Consider the following 20,274-nt stretch of genomic DNA (forward strand, 5'->3'; position numbering starts at 1 on the left):
GAAGGGGAGGGAAGGGGAGGGAAGGCAAGGCAAGGCAAGGCAAGGCAAGGCAAGGCAAGGCAAGGCAAGGCAAGGAGAGAGGGGGGGGGACAGTGAGAGAGAAAGACAAACATATCTTAATCGATGTCCTGATATTATGCTGTTGCAAGGATACCAAGAGTTTCTAAGAAAAACTGGAAGCCTTTGCTTTTAAAATTCTTAAGATCCATGAAATATTGCACTGAAGTTTTTTGAACTCTATAGAACTTCAGACAAATCAGTAGCTGAAAACCAAAGGTAGTTAAAGTCAGACAGGGAAAAAAATGTGCATATTCCAAGTGAAGTTAAATTTCCCTTGGAAGGATATTTTCTCCCTTGTTTGAAACTCCTAAATTCTTATGTGCCTGTTTTAACACAAGTATGAGATTCATTCAGTGTTTATGAAGCAAAGCTCTGTGCCTTGTATTGTACATTAACTCATTGTTAAAATTCTATCTCACTTTAAATATGGATATAACATGGATATGTTTCATGGAATAATGAAATACCTCACTGAAGTACTGAATTTTGTGCATGTTTCACTAAAAAAAAAAAAAAAAAAAAAAAAAAAAAAAAAAAAAGGAAAATTTGTTGTGACTGTGTTAAATTAAAACTAGAAAATATAACATGTTGATATATGCTTCATTTTTCCAGAATTAAACTTTTCTCTACAGAGAAAAACTGTTCCTGTAGCTTTCCAGTTCTCCCGAGTATTAAATGCATTCCGCTCCCACATTATGTGGCAGCTTTGATGTTCTCAAACATCCATTCTTTGAGGTGACTGGTGCCTTGTAGGGTCTAAGCAGATAGCAGGACATATTTCAAAGAAAGAAGGGTTTACACAATTCTGAGGTGTGTTTCCATGTACCCCTGTACAAGGAAGTCTTTTTCTTGAATAAGCCCTGGAAGGAGCAGGTACGGCCTGGCCCCTGAAGCCTGAATGTTGCTTTTTAATGACCATATATACGGTTTGTGCATGCAAAAAATATATTGTAGTGAGATGATTGGATATGGTGGGTTGACCTTGGATTACAGCCAGATGCCCACCCAGCTGCTCTCTTAGTCCCCCTCCTCAACAGCACTGGGGGAGAAAATAGGATGAAAAACTATGTGGGCTGAGACAAAGACAGGGAGATCCCTTACCAATTACCAACACGTGCAGAACAGACTTGACCTGAGGAAAATTAATTTATTATCATTTAAAATAAATGCAGGTAGTAAGAAACAAAGACAAATTAAAACAACGCCTTCCCCCCTGTATCCTCTTTTTACCAGCCTCAACTTCACTCCGTCATTCCTGAGCCTCTACCTCCGCCCTGAGTGGCGCAGGGTGATGGGGAGTGGGGGTTGCAGTCAGTCCGTAACAGTTTGTCTCTCCTGCTCCTTCCTCCTCACACTTTTCCTCTGCTCCAGTGTGGGGTCTCTCCCACAGGATTCAGCTTCTTCAGAATAAACCTGCTCCAGTGTGGGCTCTGCACAGGCTGCAGTTTCCTTCAGGAAATGTCCACGGACTGCAAGGTGGATGATCAGCTCCAGCACAGTCCTTAGCAGGCTGCAGGGAAGTATCTGCCCCACCGAGCTCCTCTCTCACCAACACCTGGAGCACCTACTCCTCCTCCCTCTTCTCTCACCTTGGTGTTTAGACGGCTGTTCTCCCTTTTCTTCTTTTCCCCCCTCCTCTGCCTATCGGGTGTTTTTGCCTTTCCTTAAATACATTTTCCCAGAGGTGCCACCATCTTGTCTGACAGACTCAGCTGTGTCCGGCTCAGCTGGAACTGGATGGAACCGTCTGGAACCATCTGTGTCTGGCACAGGTCAGCCCCTGGCCTCTCCTCACAGAGGCCACCACCTGCCCGTGCCAGCACCCGGGCACCGACACCCATCATGTTAGAAAACGGATTTATGCAGAATTGATTAGGAAATCAATACTGTCTCTAGCACCACCTTGTTTTCACTTTAACAGATTAATCTCCAAATCACGTACTGGTTTTGTTCTGGCTTTTGTATTATTGCTCTGAGAACTGTTCTTCTGCAGTTTTACTTTCCTGCCCTCTGTTGATGTGCGGGCTCTGCGCGTACCCGCAGTGACCCCAAGCTAGTTGCCAGGGCCTGGCAGGCCACCGCCCCGTGGGCTGGGAGGGACAGCATACAGACCTTGGGATGGGTGACCACAGACACTGTGTGAAGGAAACAAATGCTAATTTTCTCCCTGTTCATGCTTGCACACTGTTGTAGGGTGAGTACAATGTCTTTTTAAAAAAAAAAAAAATATTTGCATACACCTGAATTAAAACCATATTTTGTTTTCATAAAAGACGGAAATCATCTAAATGGCATTTACCACGTACATATTTTCTTTTCACTTCATGGATATTTTTCCGGAGTGTTTTCAATAAAGGAATTCCAGCTGGTCTTGTTAGCAGCCATGGAGTGAAAATCTATGTTCCTCCAAAACATGGAATATATGAAGATAAATTTTATCCAGAAGTTGCAAAAGCGTATAAAAGCTCAACAGAAGAATAAAGATAAAATCACAGAAATGTGATAAATAAAAATAAAATCACAAAGGCGTTTCCTCAGATCTTATGTTTTAACAGGATTTTTTAATCTGTCTAGTAGGCTGCATCTTTTTTCTTTCTCCTGTTGGGCAGCAAGTTGAAGTGCTACTGCTTCTGCTGTTGACTATGGAGAGTGTTCGTATGTGCAGCACATTGAACCAAGCACTGCAGGTGAAGCCTTCTCCCGTAGATGGTGCCCTATCTTTAGCTTAGCGTTATGTTATGATGCTGTTTCTCCTCAAGAGGTAATGGCAGGGGTTTTGTTCTGCTTAGGGTTGCTGCAGTCTCCAGCTAATCCCTTGATTACTATAAGCTCCTTGACGCAACCTCAAGACATCAAAAGCACTTTTTGCCAAGAAACATACAAATCATGGAAATGAGCCTGGAGTCAGTGGGTATGTTTATGCCGCACGTACTTCACTGGAATATAAAGATACAAAATTACCTAACAGGCAAGGAGTCTAGCTGTGAAAGTACAGAAGTCTAAGTTTAGCTTCCTAACAGGAGAAATGATCTCATGCTGGCTTGCCAAGCCTGGCAGCATACAGACTGCATGAGTACCTGACAGTTGTCACTGCTTGTGAAGGACTGGGCTTGATTAGTGGTGTCCTGGTTTCAACTGGGATAATTTTCTTCCTAGTATCTGATACAGTGCTGTGTTTTGAATTTAGTATGAGAATAATTTGATATTACACTGATGTTTTCGTTGCTGTTAAGTAGTGCTTATTCTAAGTCAAGGACTTCTCAGTATCCCATGCTCTGCCAGTGAGGAGATGTGCAAGAAGCTGACCTGAACTAGCCAAAGGGATATTCCATACAATAGGACATCATGCTCAGTATATAAACTGGGCGGAGATGGCTGGGAGGGGGCCGATCATTGCTGGGGAACTGGCTAGGCATCAGTCAGTGGGTGGTGAGAAATAGCATTGTGCATCACTTGTCTTTCTTGGGTTTTTATTTCTCTCTCTTTTTATTATCTTCCTTTTCATTGCTATTATTGTTGTTGTTATATTTTTATTTCAATTATTAAACTGTTCTTATCTCAACCCACAAGGTTTTTTTTCCAATTCTCCTCCCCATCCCACTGAGGAGTAAGCATTTATCTGCTTGGGAGAGGATATAGAGGATCCACACGGCAGGACTCTGGATTGTAATTTATAAATATAGCACTTATTTAGTAGAACATGAAACTAACAAATATTAGATAAATGTGAGGGAGGAGAAGAGATCACCCAGGATGCTCACTCAGCTAGTAACTGCCTTAGCTAGCATATTCTGGCAGTGTGACTTCAAGTATCTTAAAGAGTCAATTATGGTACTTTTACAGATTGATGAGAATGCAGCAGAGCTTTTGATTGCCCCAAAACCCTTTCATCATTAGCTGTCTGTGAAGAAAGAGAGGCCTGAATTACTGACTGATCTCTTGAAGGACAGGAGACATCCAACTTTCATGGGTCTTGTGGTCTCTGCATGCTAAGTTGATTTTATTTGTAGCTTCCAAGAGTTTCCCAAAGAATTGAGATACTAACAACAAAATTTGTGTAAAAGACTTCATTTGGATTTCAGGGAGAGGCAAAGGGAAACTATTCTTGATGCTAGCTTGAAATAAAATTATGAGCATCATGCAGCTATAAACCTGTTTAAAGCTATGACCAGGGTTGCTGCTCATCAGAAGCATCTCGACAATATGTTTAATAGATAGATTTGCTAGGATGGATAAGGATTTGAGTGCAGCAAGAGGCAAATCATTACACATGTGCCTAGTACAGACCCTAATATGTACAAACTTTTGTTAGTTGACTTTGGTCCTCTAGACAGAGTCCAAACCACTACTGGAGAAAAATTAGGAGTAGGTAGAATGAGTAAGGTTGAAAATAACATTTAATATATATAATGTTTCTAGACTTCCAGGGCAAAGGTAAATTGTAGTGGAGACCCAAACTAAAAAAACATCTAGAAGCTGCCTCACTAGAAGTATCTATAGAAAGCAGCTGAAAGGAATCATGGGAGAAATTATTCCTAAATATGCTAGTCTGTAAGCAACACTTAGGAGGGGTAGCATCAGGCATAAATCTGACTTAAATTTCAACAAGGGAGAGTTCTTGTCATCCCTTAACCTGCATTACCCCACCCCAGTATGCAGTGTGAGAAAGTTAAGCCAAATGTTGACAGAGGTGCTGATGAAACTGTCTATATTGCCTTGAACATCCCCAGTTGTGAATACAGCCTGTGGCAAACACTGGAAAGATGGGCTACTAGAGACACATCCTCAGACACTCCCATGTTTGGGGGTAACAAGCAGTCTAAGCAAAACTACAGAAGTGGAATATTTCAGTGAGGTGCCTTTTCTATCTGGGCATGATCAGATCTAGCGGCACCTAAGAAAGAAGAAAACAATCCTTTTCTGACCTCAGAGAGCTTGTTTCAATTGTATAGAAAGCCTTTGTCTATGATTTAGGACAGCTAATGTAGGACAAACTTGATGATGTGGGAAAGTAATAGGATTATCTTGGCAACATGTTTATGGAGAATGACCCTGAACAAGGCCACAAACCTTTGAGTACAGAAAGATATGTTAAGATCAGCTTACAGCATATTTTAGGAGGTTGGACCTGGCTGCATACGTTAAATTAGTGATGCTTCCCTCTTCTGAAAAAAGAAATGTGCCAGCAAAGACTCTGTCATCGAGGATCCTTGTACATGAAATGTGCCTGACTATGAAACCTGATGACAGACACCTAAGGCTGTAACGAAGGATTCCAGTATGGATTCTTCATTACAGTGCTACAGCTTACCCCAGCAGACTACATCTGCAGTCATTGAGGAAGGAAATAACCCAGGTGAGGGCAAGAGTTTATGCTGTTACCCCTTTAGATAATAGGAAAGCATAAAAAAGTGAGTTTCATCTTTAAGTTTCACCACTCAGTGTTGGTCAGGGAATGACACCCATGAGCATGAAACACATACTGAGAACCTGGACACACATTCCCTGATATCATCAAAGCTGCCCCTGAAGCATGCAAAGCATCCTGTGTACTAAAGTGGGTGTGGAAGCACAGTACGAATTGCCATACTAGTGTATGAGAATAAAAGAATTAGTGCAGAAACCCACAGGCTATTGCCAAGCTGCCTGCAAGGCCTCCACGTGAACACCGAGCTCGTGGCTATACTTGCAGAGCAGCATGGCAAAAGCTGTGTAAATATAGCAAGCAAGCCATTTTCTGAAGCTGGAGGGATACAGTCATGATATACCATTTCCTACAGTATTAAGGCCTTAAGGGGGACTATGAATGTTAGAGGTCCTTGGCTTTGGTTCAGAGAAGCACCTGGAAGCTTGGATGCGTATAATGTCACTTCTCCTGCTGAGTAGGAAACTCATAGAAATAAGCTTCCTTAAAAGATGTTTCATAGTCCCAGAGCCCAGGCAACGTTTTCATGCCCAGATGTCCTGCTGCATTTGGTATTCCTGCTTTCACACGAATTTACTCCTGGAAATGGTGAGATGAGTACAGGTTTAAAATGGACAATGAAGCAGAAACGGAAGCCTTGGCAGGAGTTTGGCTTCCGAAATCAGGATGAATGTCAAGGAGCACTTTCTCTGATCAGTTCATTCCTTTGTAGGGTTTCCAGCTGACCTGAGATGTTCTGTACTTATTTTATATAGGATTTATGGACTGATATGATTAGAGAAAAAAATAGTTTATGGACCTGAATATGCCTTTACTCTCTCAAGTACAGATCAGGAGTAATACAAAATTAGTGTGAGAATGAGACACATATTTTTATCAGTTATATCCCAGTCTAAAGATTACATTGTGCAAGTGGGAGAAAAATACAAACTAGTAAATCATATATGCTGCTTAGACATTAAACTGCTTTCCTCAAAGTTAAATAAAACGGGAGAACCATAATGAAAAGGCAGAGGTGCCAGCAGGATACAATTAAGTTGTGAATTCCTAAGCAGAGATATAATATGTAGAACCCTTATCTGTTGTGAGCAAATTATAAATATTCGTGGATTACTCATGAACAAAACATTTGAGTCAGTTTTCTCACAAATAATTGAGGAGAAATTCATTGGCTTTCCTGTAGCTATTTGAGCTTGCTTCCCTGAAAGATTTGTGAATGTATCCATCTCTGTATACATTCTCTTTTCCCTCATATATGTTTCTTTTCACTTGTGAAAGTCATATTTCTGTGTTTCTATCTTTTTCAGGAGCTGTAGCTCCTTGCAGTGTATTGAGTATTGTATTTAAAGTACCAGTAAAGATATGCCACACTCTATAAAATGCAATAATATCTCTTATATATGGAGAAATTAATCATTTCAAGGGAAAGAAGTTAAAATTATAATTCAGATAAGACAATTCTGGTTTTTGTTTTCAGACAGGAAGGATGTTTTAAGGACATCTGAAACTCATCTGTAATTATAAAGTTGTCATTCCTTCACACAAATAATATAATTCAGTAAAGCAAACCGTTAACAGAAGAGGCTAAATTTTCTTTTTCACTCAGAACAGATTCTATTCAGTTCCTGACAGGAAATTGTCCTGATACAATGCATTATTGGCTAGTCTCATCATAGAGGCTACTGTCAGTGGGCTAAGCTACAAAGGCTGGAAGTGGGTAGGTACACTCCCCAGTACTTGTTATTCAGAGTTTTTCAGATGTCCATTTCAGAAACAAACAAAAGCATCATTTGCCTGGTGTAATATGTGAAATTATCTTTTTCCTGTGCAAAGTCTGTATTTCTTTCTTCTTCAGTGCTGAACTTTAGAGTCCAAATCATATACCATGGAAAAAATTTGAAGGGGAACATGCTTTAAGCTTTCCCAAGGCCATTTTACAGAATTCCTGCTTCCCTGGGCTTTTAACGGTCTGTAACAGATGAGCATATAGTTTATTAAGTATATATTCACTGAGAATGGCCAGTTAATCATAATTCCCAAGATCAAGACCCTAAATACAAGAGTCTGATATACAACACTCTCAGACACACCAGAAGGCTGCTGCAGCACCCAGAGAGAGTGTGGAGGCTGCAGCTGAACAAGCAGGAACGTTGGTTCTCGTTCTTCATGAGCAGTGGCTCCACAGATCACAGTCCAATCTTATCTGTTCATTTCTGAATCTCAGATAAGCCTTCCTGACTGTGGAAGTTAAACCACCTGCATTGTTACAAATTATGAGGTCCATAGGACATCCTTTTTTCCTGGTGCCATGTTAGTACCTTTGAAGTTTTGTTTTGACAGTAATAGAAATTTATTTTAGTTCTTATTTTGAAATAGGGATAAAGAGGTTTATATGAACACATACTCACCTAATGCATCAATATGTTCTAATTAATGTATTATCTATTCAGTGTTACAATAATTCACTTTAACCCTTCCCAGTGAATTATTTATATAGTGACGTTTGTTAGCAAACTTCCATTTGCATCACTTTTACATTATTATTCTCTTTATTAATTATACTTCTAATAATTCTTTAGTGCTTGATCTCATTAATAAAGAAGAATAGATGGTGCTCATGAAGCATTTAGCCTTATCTTAATTCTGTATCCCTAAAACCATTGACAACAGCACAAGAGTAGACACATCATATTTTAACTGGCAGTTCTTTCCTTTTGTCCATGCCCTTGTCTCATTTTCTCTCCTGTATGCTAGTATCCCTGAGTTTGTTCTGTAAAAGCAAAGGACGCTTCTCTATTAATGACTATTTAAATAACAGAATTACATTGCTATTGTACTTGCTTCTTTCTGTCCCAGAAAATGACTATGAATTAATTAGCATTAGAACATTGGAAATACCTATGAATTTTAACATTTTATTTGGAACATTCTGTGTGCATTATTGAATAGTTTTACACCTCCTAATGCAAAACTGATGATAATCTCTACAAACCTCTGGGTGAGTGTGTGGGGTCATTAAATTTAGATTTGCAAAGAAAATGTATGGATTTCTCTCTCACATTATTCTCTCCTATGCTGATAATGCTATTTTTGAGCTCTTGTTCAGAGTGGTGCATTTGTATTGAAAGATTCTCTTATCCTGTATCTTATTCATCTACCTTTTCAAACTTTTCATTTCATAAGGGAAATGAACTGTGTTTTTTCAATACTTAAAACATTCCTACAGGAAAACAATAACGTTACGTTTTCAGCTGTTAGTGATGTCTCCAGAGTTAATGGTCACTGAAAGGCAGCCAAGCGTGAAAAGCAAATATACATGTCAGAAATTAAAATAGCAATTTATACTATGACTCCTTCCTCTCTTCATTGATGATAGTTTATTCTCTCTGTGAAGGAGGATTCCAGAAGTAACATTGTTGTTTTGGCATCCAGGCATCTGCGTGGGAAGAAAAATGATGAAGTTTTATTAAAAATTCTCCCTGGAATCCTAAGTTTGTCCTATATTTCTGCTGATTGTTTATTATTACTTTTATTTTTAAAACAAAGATTTTTTTTAATTCATGGGAGCTCACAACATAATTAGCACCCTGCCAGTGACTGAAGGAGAAACAATGGCAAACACATTCCCTTCTGAAAGTAATGAATCCCTCTGTACTACTTCCCGAGGAAAATCTTAGTGTGTTAAGCCACATAGATTGCTTAAATAGGGTTTTTTTCCTACCAGATCAGGTATTATTTCCATAACTTACATTTTTCTGGTTTAAAATAAACTTTTTTTTTTCCCCAAAAGTGAATAGCAGCATGTATTTAGGCTTAAATTTACCACTCTGTTTTAATAAATTTGCATAAAAATTATAATATTTAAGTAGTATTTTCTTCATGGTAAAGTTCTAAAGAAAGCCATTGGACAAGGAAGAAAAATACTGTCTATGCATCCAGAACCAAAGGTTGTTGAAATGATTAAACAGGTTTTAACAGCAGACAAAATAAATGTTTTCATCATTTCATTTTGCTTTACTTCAATAACTAGTTCAAAGTTAAGAAACTGCTTAGAAATAGAGTAAGCTGAAGCATCATTATCTTTAAATGGTCTATAAATATATTCTCAGCCTGGGATGATGAGACTTATGAATTCATTCATTAACTGTATATAAAATTTGCTTTGGTAATAAACCAGTTTTAAGCATAAAATGTTTGCTACATTTTACCTCTGTATACAACACATCTATTTCAATTTTATTTAAATAATAAATACACTTGAAAGTCTGGGTTTCTGCATTTCAATTTAATTCCCATTTACATCCAAAGCAGCTTGATAAGAGTCATAAATAAATAAAAATTAATCTTGTAGTAAAGAAGATTTCTAACAGAATGCTGTGTGTTAAGCATTTGAATAATTATGCTGAACTATATCACCTCTTAAATGGGAATTTTCTGGTAGTGTATGAAAATAAAAGAAGAGTTTAAAAATTAGATTCATTTGCAGCACAACTTTTTTTTTTTTAAGTTTACTTGCAGACAACAATCAAACTCACTTTAGGAAAAAAGAATAACAATACACATTCACAATAAGAATAGAAAGGGTGGGGTTTTTAATTTTTCTTTACAGTTTTTGTTTTTTCAAGTGAATAGGAATTATTTTCACAAAAATAATGTTTGAAGATCTCATGAGAAATAATTTTATATTAAATTGTTTTTGTGAAAAATATTTGACAGGTTTTCCAGAAATATTATTGTTCAGGTCCTTATAAATAGGCAATTCTTTAATATACGGGAGATAGAATGGTTATATGAGCATTAAGTCATAACTCCCTACTTTAGGAGCATCTATACTCAGAATTTTAATTCAGTAGAAAATTCCAACATTTCTAAAATTAGTTTAATTTTCAACTGGAAGAAAAAGTTTTGACATATTCAACTTTTTAAAATTCAGTTTAGAAGCGATGGAAATATCAAAATGGGCAATATTTTTTCCCTCAGCAAGAGTAAGGCAGTTAGTTTAAATTTTGATATAACAGGAGTTACATTCATTTATTTTTAAAATGTAGATTTATGCTCACACTGTTCTTGATTTAGTTTATATGTATATGATGCTGGGATTTTAATTAGGCAGACTTGGTTGCTTTATATTAGGCTTCTTTAATGACTTATCAAAATCAGAAAATTCATGTTCTTCCTTTAACACAACAACAACAGTACATCTTGTTAAACCACAGAGCTGACAGAGACACCTATTCCCAACTTGCTCAAAGTTGTGAATTAACGATTTAGTTTCAAACATAAAATTGCCAGAAAAGGATTTCAGAGTGTAGTTTGACAGCTACTCTGGTTTGTGTGTATCCAAGATTGTAAGGGCAATGAAACTGCAGCATAGAGCTTCATTTCTCAGTGCTGGCTGCACTAAAGAAGGAGATTTTATTATGTCAGTGGTGGAGAACGCATTTAAAACAGCAAGGACATCACCAGATTCAACCAATACTAATTATACCTTAACTGCATCTCCTGTTTTCTCCTAGGTCTTACTGCTGCCGCATCTCTCGTATCCCTGGCTTGGGCTTTGGCTTCCTACCAAAAGGCCCTCCGTGACTCCCGCGATGACAAGAAACCCATCAGTTATATGGCTGTTATAATCCAGTTTTGCTGGCATTTCTTCACAATTGCAGCAAGGGTCATTACTTTTGCTCTGTTTGCCTCGGTTTTCCAGCTGTACTTTGGGATCTTCATTGTGCTGCACTGGTGCATCATGACCTTCTGGATCGTCCACTGCGAGACAGAGTTTTGCATCACTAAATGGGAGGAGATAGTTTTCGACATGGTTGTTGGGATAATCTATATCTTCAGCTGGTTCAATGTCAAGGAAGGAAGGACACGCTGTAGGCTTTTCATTTACTATTTTGTCATCCTTTTAGAAAACACCGCCTTGAGTGCTCTCTGGTATCTGTACAAGGCCCCACCAATCTCTGATGCATTTGCCATACCAGCACTGTGTGTAGTGTTCAGCAGCTTTTTAACAGGCATTGTTTTTATGCTAATGTACTATGCCTTCTTTCACCCCAACGGACCAAGGTTTGGGCAGTCACCAAGCTGTGCTTGTGAGGACCCTGCCACTGCCTTCACCCTGCCCCCAGAAGTGGCAACAAACACTCTACGATCCATCTCCAACAACCGGAGTGTCACAAGTGAGCGGGATCAAAAATTTGCTGAGAGGGATGGGTGTGTACCTGTGTTTCAGGTGAGACCCACCGCACCATCCACACCTTCATCCCGGCCACCAAGGATTGAGGAGTCTGTCATTAAAATCGATCTGTTCAGGAACAGGTACCCAGCGTGGGAGAGACACGTGTTGGACAGGAGCCTGAGGAAGGCGATCTTAGCATTTGAATGTTCCCCTGCTCCTCCACGGCTACAGTATAAAGATGATGCCCTTATCCAGGAGCGCTTGGAATATGAAACCACATTATAAAAAAAAAAAAACCCACAGCTTGAAGAAGCTCTGATGTTACAGTCCAAATTAAGGGTTGTCAGTAGGTCTGTAGGAGTAACTAAACTGTGTACTACAAGTAGAGCAGCAAGCTGTAGTGTTCTTAGTCTGGCTCTCATCATGATTATCATTTGATCCACTGTGTGCAGTCTGTCTGCAGGACACTGATAACAGCAGCATCACCTGAAAGCCTCATAAAAAACCAAACCCTGACCCACACATACAGAGCAGTTACTTCAGCTGGGGAAACTCACCCACAACTCCTTGCTGCTGTGAAACTCTGGCTGCACAGTACTTACAATCAAACCAATAGGAAGGCTCTGACCAGAGCTTTCAATTTTAGCCAGTAGTGCATTTTATTTTAGAAATTGATATTTGCATAATCAATGGCAAAAAAACCCGAACAAAACCTTTTCAAACGTAACAAAACTGTAGCACGCAGTGTTGCCGTGATGAAAACTGTTTTCTGGGGAAAAAATAGGAACATAGTAGTCTTCAGCAGTCCCATAAATCAACCATTCCAGTTAGAATAGGTTTGCAAAATAGTTCTTACTTAAAAAGATACATTGTCATGTTTGTAAAACTGTCAATGAAATATAAACTAAATTCTGATTAATTAGGTCATAAACATTAATACTACCAGAACTGTTTGGTTTTTGTGGAATTTCAAACTCTTTTAAAATGCAATTTAAGTTCTTTACGTTACTTTCAACAGAAATCCTATGCAGCTCACTTATGGTTTTCAGAAGAAATAAGGAGCTCCAACATGTAGTGATGTAAATTAAATGATAATCATGATTCAGTGTTCAATTTGCAAAAAAATTAAAATAGATATATATGTAAAAGGACAGGGAAGTATAGTTTTCATTTTCTAAACGTTTTGGAGGACCCCATTCAGATATTTCGGAAGAAACTACAAGGAGATGAACACACTGAAGTTTCTCTGTTTCAGGACTGAGAATGCATGATTCAGTGTGTGAATGTATGCAGGGGTGACAAGAGACTGTGACATGCCATACCCTTCTAGTGCCAAACATTGTATAACTGCAAGGTTGATGTTGCCTGAGGGACATATAACAAGTGGCACGAGCCCTACCAGAACAAGAAGCAGGAAAGACCATTCAAGTTCTCAACGTGTAGAGACAGCTCTGATTTTTTCCCACCCAAGGTGAAAGTGATGTCTTTTAAAGGCTTTCAGTCACCTCTTAGTAAGTATATTCACGGAAGTATAATATAAGCAAGTTAAGTGGAAGACCCTCTTCTGCCTGTTCAAGACTTGTGTTCAGATACGTCTAAAAATTACATTGAATCTCTTGTAATAGAGTGCTTTTGCTGCAAGCTTTTGGGTTATAAATACCTCCCTAAATCTAGTCAATGGTATCCTCCTTTATGTTAAAAGTATCCCCTGATGGTGCTTTCAGATGCATTAAAGGTGCAAGTCAAAATTTGATAGTATTTTTTTTAAAGCCGGTGCAGAGTGAAAAACTCATGAATTATTTCAATATTTTTGTAAAGTAAAAATATGGTATAAAAAGGTTACTTTTTATAAACCTCAAATCTTTTAATACATTTCATTCTCTTTATAGCTTAGATTTTAAGAATTGGTCCATGAATTTTATCAACTGGCTTCTGCAGGTTGATATAAACCTGGTTTTCACACATTATGGATTTGTTTTGCAGTGTAATGCTATATGAAAGCCTACATGGGTACTTTTAGAATACTCTATAAATTGTGGATCCTGCTTCAAATGTAAAAGTGGCTTGTAAAGACATCAAGCGATTCCATGAGAAACAATTTGCTATAACTATTTCCATCCGTTTTAGGAGAGCAAAACAGAACTGAAGAGTTAGTGTTGTAAATGGCATTGTCAGGATGGAGAAGACCTGATGATTGGTGGTGTAATCTTCACTGTCAGGTATATCCAGTGTTGTCACTGCTGTATATGCTGCCGGGTAAATTTCAGTCTTTTCCTATTATTAATATTTGTACTATGAAATGGCCGAGGTTACACAGCCTATGTTTATTTGTATGCATTCAATTAGCCATTTTTAATGTTGACTTTTTTTATTAGTGAAATGTTCAATACCTGTTGTTCTTTGCTGGGGCAAGTTCCTCAAAACAAAACATCTGTGAAAGTGCAGGAATCTGCAAGGCAGAGGGAACTTTACACAGATTAGAAAACACCCAATGCTTCAAGGATTTCTTAGGTATTTTCAAATTAAGCGGTGGCTGTCTGCCTCTATACTAATTTTTTAAATAAAGTATTTCTTTGATAGTCCAAACCTGAAGCTCTGATTGCCCTTCCCTCCATGGAGATATAGCTGATTTTTCTCAGAAAAGCACTCATATTTTGTCAGAAAATATACCACCGCAAGAAGTGGTAAAAAAAAACAGATTTTGGGATTAGGTCCTTTGTCCCATCAAATTCAGTAAAGCCTTCACTCCAGAATCAAATGCTTAGCTCACACAAGGAAATTGCCATTTTTCTTTACGAACAAGGCAAATGGTAAACTTTGTAATCCAAGATGTGAGAGGCTTTTTTGGAAATAGTTTGATGTGTTTGCTGCTGCTTTACAAACTCAGAAATTTTAGCAGAAGTGAGGCAGAGCGGGCAGCAGTCTTGAGCTCTTGCCTCCCACCAGCACCTCCTGGGGAGAGGGGCAGCATCACAGCTGTCAGCGAGGCTCTGCCTCTTCTAATGTCCCTCTCATCTTGTCTCGCTCTTCCTCGGAGCTGTGAGCCCTTTGGTCAGGGCTTACAGAATTGAAGAAGCGTCGCCTCGTGCAGAATTTAAAGGGTTACGGTCTGGACCAGTGCTTGCATTGCAAGGTTTCTGAAGAAGGTTTGAGGTGAGTTTGTTTCATTTGCTCTTGTTTGGTTTTGGAAGGAAGGACACAGAGGTGTGATTTATCCATTTACTTTTTTTACTTTCCCAGCATTTTTTTTTTTTCATACTGTTTGTAAAAATGTTTATCTTAAGCAAACTAGTGCAGGGTCGGAGTGCACATGGCAGTACGTATACACACCTTGTCTTCAGAATTCAATCCAGCTGTTTGAAGAAGGGGGAGAAGACATTTTACACTGAGTCAAAATTTGCTCTCCAAAATCTTGCTCTGTTACATTCGTGTATGTGATACTCACACTGAGAACAGGGCGGCCATTGAAATCTTAACACTCGGATGAATACGTAGTTTCTTAATTTGCATTGCTGTGAATAGGCACATTAAATGCTGTAAGAATTTTTTATAGAAATTGTCAAGATTAAACATAGTCCACGTTGAAATTCCATGATGGCCTTATGGACAGTTAATAATCAATATGCACTATTCTTTTTAGCACAGACAGTTTTAAAATCAATAAAGTTCAATTAAGACAGCAATAGCAAAAAAAAAAAAAAAAAAAAAAAAAAATTAATAATAAAAAAATCAGGTCTTTTAAATTTCATTCCAAAATACAGGAAAATTTTTAAAAATCGTAATTATATTCTGGAAAAGAAAAGCAACCACATCTCTTTGTTAGAAGTAAGAATTATGTAAGCATTGTTCTGATGAACCAAAAAAATTTCCTGGCAGAATTAATGTAACTTATCTGGTTAAAGTCTTGGTCCTAAAATTTTGAGAGTTGTGGATTTATATGTTACAGAAAAGACAATTTAACTAGTATCAACTGCTCAAATTAAATAAAGGAGAGGTAACGCATACCTATAGTCATTCTGAAAACTTATAAGAAAATGTAAGATAAACATTTTGTCATATTTTAAAGGAAAAGTTATTTGTTTTATAATAGGATAATTTTTTTAAATGAAAAAAAAATTATTTGAAAATATGTGCAATACTTTTTTCCTGCAGATTTACTGATGAAAAAACTTGTTTCCACTTTTGTTTATGTCAATTTAAATATGCTTCTTGTGCTAGAACAATGTTTCTGTGTTTGGGTTCTATGGGCTTGATGGCACATAGACAATATTTTCACTGGCAAATCAAAATCTCCTATTAATTCATTTCTATCACATTTTAGACAATTTTTCTTCCAAAATTAAATGCTAGGCCTCAGCTGCCTGATTTTGTAAACTTTTAAACAGAGGAGGCAAACTAAAATTTTATTGGAGCTGAAGTTTTTAATATGTGGTAAATAGCTGTTAAACCCAAATTCATTTAAAACATATGGTAGTCTTGCCAATATTATCTTCCTAAAATAGCAATTCATGAGCGGTACCAAAAGTACAAGCGCTGCTTTGTTTGGAAAGGGACTCCTAATCACACAATACATTCATTTACTTTTCACAACTAGCCTGTTGGTTTTTTTAGAACCCAAATTAAGCCATTTTGAACTGTTTGTGATTTGATCATACAGCTCTAAGAGCACTGTATTGAGTTTTAGTTGGCTCTGCCAGTGATTCAGTTTCCAAAGTCACTGCCCTTTCTCTGCTCCGTCCCTGCAGTTGTGCTATCCGGAGTGACTGAGATGCTGTGATTGACTCTGCGCCCCCTGCACTGCCTGCACAATGCCAAGGAAAAAGCTTCAGCAGGTTGCTGGGGTCCTACTGCTGCCTCTCTTGCTCCTGTGCATGGTGGGAAGCAGAGTAAATTGCATTTGCGCATCCCTCTAAACAAGCTTATTTAGGCTGAGCCCCGACAAGAAGTGCATGATGAAAATAATCACAACACGTGTCCATGAATTTACAAGCCCAACACTGTAATTACTAATTCTGTAGTGTAACAATGAAGAATGTGGGAAGAATTGTCTAAATACACAATAAGCCATTTAATTTTGCTAATTGTAGCAATTAGACTAGCTCGCATGAAGCCCATGCTCTCAGCAGAAAGCCAAATGGTGTAAATGGCAAACAGCCATTTATATACCAGAGATGTTATGTTATGAAATCCTTCCTTGACTGTTTATAGAACTGTCTTTTCATTACAGCATTGAATCCATTCCTCTTTACTCTAATAAAACAGGTAAAATACAAAATGAGAACAGGTTCTTTTAAATCTGAAAATTAAAAAAAAAAAAACTAAACAGATTACTGTCATTCACATATAGTGATTTTTTTTAAACAAATTCCATCATCATTTTCACTTGGCTGCAAATTGCCAAGTGATCTGCTTCTGAGATGATTTCTCACATCTGGTATGAGTGGGTTTCATTACAGGAGGGACAAAGATGACCTTGTTATGCCTTGGGGGTTAGGGGAATAGTGTCACTGTTCTACAGATCATTCACAAAGCTTTTTTAACATGAGGGGTCCCCTGGGACCATTTGTTTTAACATAGTGACCTCACTGCAGGTGTTTGGTGGGATTTCCACACTGTTACACTGGTATGAATATGAGAAAATCAGGCTCCTGGCCTTGAGTGAATAACTACATGAATTCAGACCATGGTAGTGAAAGCCTTCACCTCCTAACTCCTAACTGAAGTCAGCTGGAGATCTGCTTCATACCAAAGAGCCTGAATGTCACTTGGCTCAACCAGAAATACATACTCTAAACTTAGTGCTAACTCAGCATGAATCAAAACATTTCTTCTTCTTTCCTTTTTAGTTCAAACATTTAAGAATATGCTCATTTTGACGTTATCCTTTTAAGGAGACTTTGAAAAAGGTCTCTGAAACCAGTCATTTCCACTGATCCTTACAAAAGCCAATTGCTGACCAGTGCATTCATTAAAAGGAACTTTTTCTAAACATCTAAGCGTGGCTCCTGTATTTACGTTTTGTTCTGAATGCTTAGCATTTACTTCTTAGTCAGAGATACCCATTAGTATAATACGACATGTGCCTACTCTGAATCCTGATGCAAAGAGGACAGATATGCAAGATGCTGAGGAAAAAGTCCTCTTCGGCACATTTATGGGGTGGTTTGCATGAGCTAGAGAGGTAGAAGAGAAGCTTGTGTATAGTTACAACAGAGTTATAGATGCTGTATTCATTGGCAGAGATTTACAAGAAATTGTGAGATATGCGGCCAACTAACAGAAAGATCAAATATAAACTTCTGTGTGCAAGGCACTGTAAAATAAAAACAGCCAAGAAACTTTAAAGTGTAACCAAAAACATTGTTTCCATGAATGGTTGGGTTAAACATAAAAATGTAATGGATTTGTCAATGTAACTATATGCTATGTTCATAGAAAGAAAGACATGACTGCTATGAAAACAAACATTTTTTGTATATGTAGATTTCAGCATCTTAGTTCAGATACCTTTGGAAGCAATTGCTTCTGGATCTTACTTCTGGGCATGCTGTAGCCATCCAGTGTGTAAAACAGAATTTCGCCAATAAGTTGTTTCCTTGAGGTAATGAATGTTTAGAAGAGCCGTCAGAGACATGCCATAGTGCTAAGGCAAGATGTAGGCTGCGTTTGGGTGCTATGAGTCCGCTCAGGGCAAGGCCTGGTCATAGTCCAGCAATCTCTCCCCACCTCATGCACCAAAGAGCCCACAGAGGAAAACAACGTGCATGGGCTGGACAAAAGCCACAACACACGGGGACCAAATACCTGGCACGCTGCAGCACACATGCGGAGGTCAGCGCAGACACATCAGGGCCCTCAGGCTAATACTGTGATCCTCCAAACTGCACTAACCAGGAGCTCCTGAACTTTCTATGCTGGATGTTCAAGCACCGAAGATTTGGCTCCTGGACTTGGTCAGAAGCACCTCGGTCTTCACAGCACAGAGTAGCTCAGCTCCTGTCTCCCACCTAAGCCTGCCATGACCTCCTGAGCAAGTATACTTCTGCCCATCTTACCTGAAGGACTTGAGTCCTCTGGGGTGCTATCAGATGGAGCTTTGCACAGAAACACTCATGACTGCTTTTCCAGCAGTAGATTTGTGGTAACCAGAGACCAAGGGGAAAACCAGGCTCAGTTATCTCTTCAGCTAGCAAAGATTCGTATCTCTAGCTACTATCTCTCAGGGGAAGGCTATAGGGCTGCACACTACTGAGAAGGGCATGCTCCCTCCCTCTTATTTTGAGGCTGTTCTTCCTCTGTGTGGAAAACATAAAGGTTATACTGTGCAATGTGGACCTACTTCTAGTATTTTGATGTATTCAGTTCCCTTAGTGTTGAGGACTCTGAAGTTGTTGCACATGTCCAGTGCCATTGCTGTGTCCAGCCAGAGTAACGTCTACAGTAAAAAAGTGGGGCAGATAGAAAATCACTCTGCTCGCCTTCCAACGTGACCTAAAGCTGTATGAACATGGTTAGCACTGTGACAAAGCCTGAATCTCTACGCACTGCCTTGAATCAGGTCTATTAATGCACTGTGTGCTACTCTGGCCACACTCACCTGGTTTCTCGTTGGAGCTCAGGCAGATTTTGCATGTGCACCAGAGCTACACCATGCAGCTTATCCATAGTTCCCTGAGCCTGTGGTGCACTCACTTTGTCACCCACTTCTTTTGCCAAACAAAGATCAATTTGGGCTCAACAAAGGGCAAACAGGCTCTATACTGTGTAGTGAGGGAAATGGTGCAGACAGGGTTTCTCTGGACGGTGCGTTTGAACCACAGTTGTGTGCAAATTGCCCAGGTTATGGTGAATGCAAGAATTAAGTTCAGTGCCCAGAGTTTGAAGCATGCTAGAAAGAATAATCTTCGTGACAGTGTTTGGTTTTCTCATGATAAAAGTAGTAGGGTCATGTCTTATATTTGGGAGCAAAATTACAGTATCAAATGCATTTATATATATATATGTGTGTGTGTGTGTGTGTGTGTGTGTATACACATGACAATGAGTCCTGAGATTCTATTAGGATTCAATCTTATAGTTCATTTAAATTCTAAGCCTAAAAAAAACCCCATCAGGAGCATCATCGTCAAGGGCAATTAAATGATAACTACAAAAAAAAAGAACATTATTGGAAAACACATTCTGGTCATTATTAGAGACAGCTTCTCAATGTATTATGCCAGTACTTTAATGAAAAGTCATGGAGAAAATATGTCTAATGCTTTATTTCATTATCTTTAATATTTTGGTAAAAGAATAGAGTGTGGGAAAAAAAAAAAAAAAAAAAAAAGGTTAGCACATTTAGTTAATCAAGAAAAAAAATAAACAAATAGCAAAGGGATCAATTAAACCTTTGTTTCACTTAATGTTGTTTGTTTCACTGACTTTCAGTTATCAATGTCAGTAGTTTATGAAGGAAATAGCCTGCAATAATTAGGATGATTTACTTGAATTTTGACTGAAGAACACTAGAGTGTTATCTAACACATATGCAGTTGCCTGATACATGCTGTCAGAAGGAAAGATTTGCCAGTTCATGGATTATGTACTGAAAATAAATTTCAAATGAGTG

General features: G+C 38.4%; 1 protein-coding gene across 1 annotated transcript in view; it reads left to right on the plus strand.

Annotated features, from left to right (window-relative positions):
- Positions 1 to 11,967, plus strand: part of XKR4 (XK related 4) — an 86,444-nt gene extending 74,477 nt beyond the window's left edge. Inside the window, exon 2 of the mRNA XM_026842599.1 lies at positions 11,002 to 11,967. Within this exon, the coding sequence (XP_026698400.1) occupies positions 11,002 to 11,948 (947 nt within the window). The 3' untranslated portion in view covers positions 11,949 to 11,967. The remainder of the gene's footprint in view (positions 1 to 11,001) is intronic.
- Positions 11,968 to 20,274: the final 8,307 nt, after the last annotated feature.

This window comes from Athene cunicularia (assembly GCF_003259725.1).
Source record: "Athene cunicularia isolate RWA chromosome 2 unlocalized genomic scaffold, athCun1 chr2_part1, whole genome shotgun sequence".
In the NCBI taxonomy this organism is placed as follows: domain Eukaryota; kingdom Metazoa; phylum Chordata; class Aves; order Strigiformes; family Strigidae; genus Athene; species Athene cunicularia.